General features: G+C 43.1%; 1 protein-coding gene across 1 annotated transcript in view; it reads right to left on the bottom strand.

Annotated features, from left to right (window-relative positions):
• The window catches only part of xkr6b (XK, Kell blood group complex subunit-related family, member 6b), a 61,380-nt gene extending 56,044 nt beyond the window's left edge, over positions 1–5,336 (bottom strand). The window contains exon 1 of the mRNA XM_030128629.1: positions 4,410–5,336. Coding sequence (XP_029984489.1) covers positions 4,410–4,960 — 551 coding nt within the window. The 5' untranslated portion in view covers positions 4,961–5,336. The remainder of the gene's footprint in view (positions 1–4,409) is intronic.
• Positions 5,337–6,000: the final 664 nt, after the last annotated feature.

Consider the following 6,000-nt stretch of genomic DNA (forward strand, 5'->3'; position numbering starts at 1 on the left):
CCTTTGCAGTGAAACCCTGAACATTTCTGCCTATTATGTTTATCCAACAGACAGAATTAAATAAAACTACAGAGTTTAAAGAGGACAACCAACACCAGGAGAGTGTACTGCATGTTAGGTCATGAAATCTATAGCACCGTTCACTTCACTGCAGCAACTTAACAAAAAAAAAAAGTATTTAACAGTTAAACTGACCAAATATCTGATTTCAGAAGGAACACAAAACAAAGTAACATTCTGCTAAAGATCATCTTTATATGACATTGTGTAACACACTGCTGTGTTTGTACACACAGTATGACATCCAGGGAAAATGTAAAAATCAATACATACTCTCATGTTTACACATCCTATTGTTTTCTTTGTGATATTTAATGTAATGCTCCATTAAGGTAGAATAAGAGGCAAATAATGTACATTAAAACAGGTCTCAGGATTTCAGCACTGGACAGCTCCCACATTAGCGTCTGTGTTCAGTTAACCCTTAAAGACTTCCAATTATCTTTGTGGTGACTTCAAACTGATTTTTTTCTCTACATTTAATCTTTCCTAAGTCATTTATCACCATTCATTATAAAATTATCCTCTGCGTTTGGGGTTTTTCAGTGGAAATCAGGTTTATTGTTATATTCAATTACTGATCACAAGTAAATATAAAGGTTATTTTATGAAAGCAGAGAAAACAGAAGTGATAATTACTTTTTCAGCAAAATAATTATTAACTGAACATAAAAACAAACATGTCATTTGTGAATCAAAGCTGCACAACATGACAGAGTTTATGTCAGCTCTGATGTCACTGAAAAACTGAGAAATTGCATTTTACCTGAATTCCTTACATATATTGATCGTATTAGTGGTAGAAAAGTTCTAAAATATTTTAGATCAGTAGATACTTATGTTCACTTGCAGCTGTATATCTTTAACCCATAAAGACCCAAACATCCCTGTCGACCAAAAGCATCTACTAATCTAAACTGTTCAGCCACTAATTCTATCAATACATGTAAATAATTGCTGTAAAATTCAGTTTGTCATTTTTTCATGGTCATCAGATATGACCCATTTGGATGTTCAGAGGCTCTGTAGCTACTATGGAAACACCGTCATCATTTGTTCCTTGTGCCAGTAACATTTCCTGAAATTTTCATCTAAATCCGTGCATAATTTTTTGAGTTATCTTGCACACAGACAGACAGACAAACCAGTGCCGGCAAAAACATAACCTCCTTGGTGGAGGTAATAAACATTGCTTTACAAATTATTTTGTCTAGTACTTACTTTGGGGATTTACAGGTGCTGACACAGTTTGAAGATGATTAACCCAACAATAACTTAATATTTGGAACTGTTGTACATAACTCCAAAGAAATGTGATTTTTTTTTTTTTTAATTAGGAACAACATTAACAGGGATGTGACATTTAGTAGCTCACTGCCAGTGTCACCAATTAAAATATAATGCCTTTAATTCCAAGACTAGATTGAAAGAGGATGAAACCCACCCATCTGTGCTGGGATTTCCCAACAACACAGAACTGCCAGGATGGATGCAGTTCTCTTTCAGTCAGATGCTAATTTGGGTTTGCACTGATTAAGCTGTCCATCGTACCACCAGGAGACCTCTGTATGTGTGAGCTGCTGTGGCTCCGTGTATGTGAGTGGAATCTCTAAGCTTAAGGAGACGCGCCGTCAGCTGCAATGGTGATTCACACGGAGGACGACATGAAAGAGCTGTGGAGAGCCAATGACATAGTGGAATTACAAATGGGAGAGAAATCCTCTCTGCGTTCTGTCAACAATTAAGAGGGAGATCGCTGCAAAACAAGCTTGGCGTTTCTGTCATCAGCCTGGTCCTCAGGTGCACAGAGGGAAAGCAGCTAATTGAATATAAAATTGAGACTACAGTTGAGTAATGAGACATGATGAATCAGTGTTTTTTTGACTCCTGTCAGCATTTTATATTGCCTCTTTTATTAACAAATACAACACATTTCACATCCTGTTTTGGACTTAAAAATCCAGTAAGAAAAACTGTCATAAATGAAAGTATTATCTGAAAGTCATGATCTGAAAAGTTTGTGCGTTGCCAAGCAGAGTTTCACATTAATGCTCAGAATATACTTATGGTCTAAGATGTGTTTAATGCTCTAACATATGCTACCTATTGGCAGAGTGGCCTCTTGAAGTGCCTAATAATCTCCATATCAACTGCTGGCCCTGTGGGTCTAAGGTTACAAACTCTCACTAAGCTGACAAGAGCAGCTTTTGACCCCCCAACCCCAAACCAGCAGCCAGACGGATCATGTCCGAAGGCAGACAGCGCCCTGACAATGATCTCTCACCCTAGGATTTGTGCTGTCACAACACACCAACACATTATGTTTCCTCCAGTTCCTTAACCACACATGTTAACACTGTTCTGTGACTGCAGCTCAGGTCAAGTTTTTGTCATTACTGATAAAACACCTGTGAAATCTCAAGTGAGTGTCTTTTACATTCATTAAATGTGTCAGTTGAAACCGCAAAAGGTCACTGGAACCACAGATATGAATGACCATTACATAGTTTAGTATTGGACACACAAGGTTTAGCTACATAGACATTTTATGCTTACATACAAGCTACATGTTCCATACCATCAGAACTATATTTACAATAATCTATGTACAGTATGTTAAGAATCACTCTATTACACATATTTTCTTCTCCCAAAAACTTGTATGTGCTGTCCAATAACACCAGTTTGTAGAGCATCACCCCTGAGATAATCTGTTCGAAGTCAGATACATACTGATTTTACCATTACAATAACCAATGCTCTGGATGTTACAGCAGATAATTGACACTCTCCGTGTGTTTTCCCCCACTGCAGGTATGGGAAAAGGTTCACCTGAGCCACACTACAGTAAATATACTTGAGCCAATACAACTGTAGCTAATCAATAATATGCCCTTCAGGTACAGATCAAAATGAGTCAGATGAGGAATGCAAAGTAGACGGTCTCATTCTGGGAAAACCTACCTTGATGGGGAATGCACAGCCATGCATTAAATGTATCATGAATGTTAAAATGAAGATGCTATTCTAAGCTGCATGAAAATAAGAATTTTCAACTAAACTGTGATGGGAAAATAAGTAAAACTGCACGAGGTTGTTTGAGAAGGTAATGTATCTTGTTTAGGGCTTGTGGCAAAATTTATTTCTAAAAAGGTCAGTGAGTTTCAGTTCATATTTTACTGTTGGTCTATGCATGTGAGTAATTTAGCCTGGAGCACAGATGTTCTCATGCATTAGACTACAACAGAACCATGGCGCACAAAACCATTTGACTGACAATGGCAGCTGTCAAGCACAATAACACAGTCAGTGGTCAATATCAGTCTCTAAGACGCACAGATGGACCACATAAGCACTGCATACATCGACTGGACGGCTGAGAGTCAAGATGAAATGATATGACCCCTTCCACTGAGTCTCACTGTGGGCTGTTTTACATTTTTTCAGCCGCTGGCAGTCGTCTCAGAGCAGCCGTCATGCGTTACTTTTTTTCCATTAAATGCCAGCCACTGCGTCTGTCTGCACCAAAAACAATTCGCTGCTGAGAAGCTCCGACTGCACAGCCTGAATGGGGCAGATAAGCTGCGCACACCAGTGTCACATTTTACTACTACAGTTCCCGCTACATGTCACGGATTTTACGCACAGAGACGTACACCTTTAATATCTCCGCGGTCCCCGACGCATCAATTAATAAAAGCAAAAAGCAGATTTGGGGCCAAAGATGTCGAGCGTCGCAAAGGAATCGATGACATCATGTCTGTGGGGGGAAGATGTAGTTTTCTGAGCCGTGAAAACAGATGCTCGTCTGGCCTCTAGTTGCAGAGTTGGAGTATTTGATGCGGGAGTGAGAGTGGGTGAATCGAGGCGACCGTGTGCACCGTGATGTGAACGGCGCGCCTGACACACACTCAGACACGCGCGCGCGCACACATGCGTTGGGCTACTACCTGTCCCTCTCTGAACAAATAGCCCTCTTCCCTCCCCACACAAGCGCAATGGCGCACTGTGATGAAATAATCACAGCAATGCAATTTTTGTGCAGATGTGTTTAGTCACAACACATCTGTCTGACAACACTGAATGTATTTGCACAGTGTGATTAAATATGGCAAGAATGCACAGAGTCTGTGGAACCAAAGAGTGGAGACAGAGTGGAGCGAGCGTAATGGCATCAGCACGGTGCTGATTTTCAATCCAGTCATGTACACAACAACGGGTTATACCAGGTGACAGTCAAGAAGAGGTTATAGGGCTGAGGGAGTGGAGAGAGTGGGGGAAGCTGCAAACACACCGCTTCGAAGGGTTTACATGTTTCTTTAAAAAGCTCAACTCAAACTTTGCCTTACCTCCACACTTGTCCCATCTGAAAGATGTGTATGAAGGTCTGCCAGACCCAGACAGAGAGGCGGCAGCACCTGTCTCTTTGCAGACTGGCTGTAGCTCTACGACTACTCAGCCCCTCCACGGAGCCCAGTCCCCCTCCAGTGTAATCCTGCACAAACCACCTGAAGCTCAGGATCTGGACCAGAACCGAGGGCACCAGCACGAAGAACAGGGTCAGGCCTGACCACAGGAAGTCCTGCTTGTGGTAATAGTCGATGGCCAGCCACAAATCGGACCCCACGTCCCAGAAGAAGACCAGCAGTGCCAGGATGATCCACAGGCAGTCCAGCCAGAGGCGCACCGCTTCTCTCCCCTTTCCTTTCCCCTTCCGCCGGAGGTAATGCAGACAGGCGCTCCGGCAACCCCAGTAGCACGACGAAGTGTTGCAGCAGTGGCAGATGTGGAATGAGCTGCCGTTCCGAGTGTCGTCCTCTCCTGTCCCCACCACTTCGTCCAGGTTGTGCAGCTGGGCGAAACCGGTGACGACCCCGCGACCATCGGATTTCGCTGCCATCTTTCCCTCTGATGTTCCCACCTCCTCCGGCTTCCGGGGTTCGTGACGACACTTCCCTGACACCTGTTTTGCACCCCAAATGTTGGAGCCATCTAAAAGCGGGGTGTCAGCGCGTCGCCGTTACTCACTCTGTCCCCAGATAGCGCACCACCGGCGCCACGGACGCAGCACATCTTCCCTTGGTTTCCCTCCACTGCAGAGCTATTTTCACCTTGCAACAATAATCACTTCTGCTGGTTCAGTCTAATTAATTAGTCACTCATGCATCCCCCCCCCTTTTTTTTTTTTTTTTTACCTGTGCATTATCCTCACTCCCCACCGTGCTGTTGTTTCCCCTCTCTGCAGCTCTCCTCCAGCTGCAAGCTAAGTGCCATGAGCAGACCGTCCCTCCACTGTCCCACGCCGACGTAATTCATCCCCTACCTCTCCCCTCCTCCCTCTCCCTCTCCCTCGCTCTCCCTCTCCCTCGCTCTCCCTCTCCCTCTCCCTCTCCCTTTCCCTCTCTCTCCCCCCCTTCTATCTTTCAGACTCGCAAACACACAAGCACAAACATACACACTCACTGTGTCTCCCTCTCAACGTGGTTGCCATCTAGTGTCTCGTTTGAAGCCCCCAAATATGCAGGAGAGGACTGTATGATGTAATGGAACATGCCTTTTCATGGCACCAGAGGAAGTCATTCCTGTTGTTTGAACACTCCTGTCACACTGGCACAGTTTATAGGAGGAAGGCGGGACAAAACAAAAGCTGTCCCACAGACCAAAGCAACCTGGAATTATAAGATAAAAACTTTTTTCTTGTATGTGAACATAGCAGTGGTAACAATACATACTGTCATGTTTATATTATGTTATATAGGTGTATTTTATAAACTTAACATATTGTTGCAAGTACATTTGCAAACAAATAGACAGGCCAATTTGCATGACAAAGTAAAGGCTGTAGGCAGTTTCTACAAATAATATTATGGAAAATAAACAATCGTTGTAAAGGTGAATCCATATTCAGAACGGTTTCCAAGGATCATTTTGTGCAGTGTT

Source organism: Sphaeramia orbicularis, chromosome 24 (assembly GCF_902148855.1).
Source record: "Sphaeramia orbicularis chromosome 24, fSphaOr1.1, whole genome shotgun sequence".
In the NCBI taxonomy this organism is placed as follows: domain Eukaryota; kingdom Metazoa; phylum Chordata; class Actinopteri; order Kurtiformes; family Apogonidae; genus Sphaeramia; species Sphaeramia orbicularis.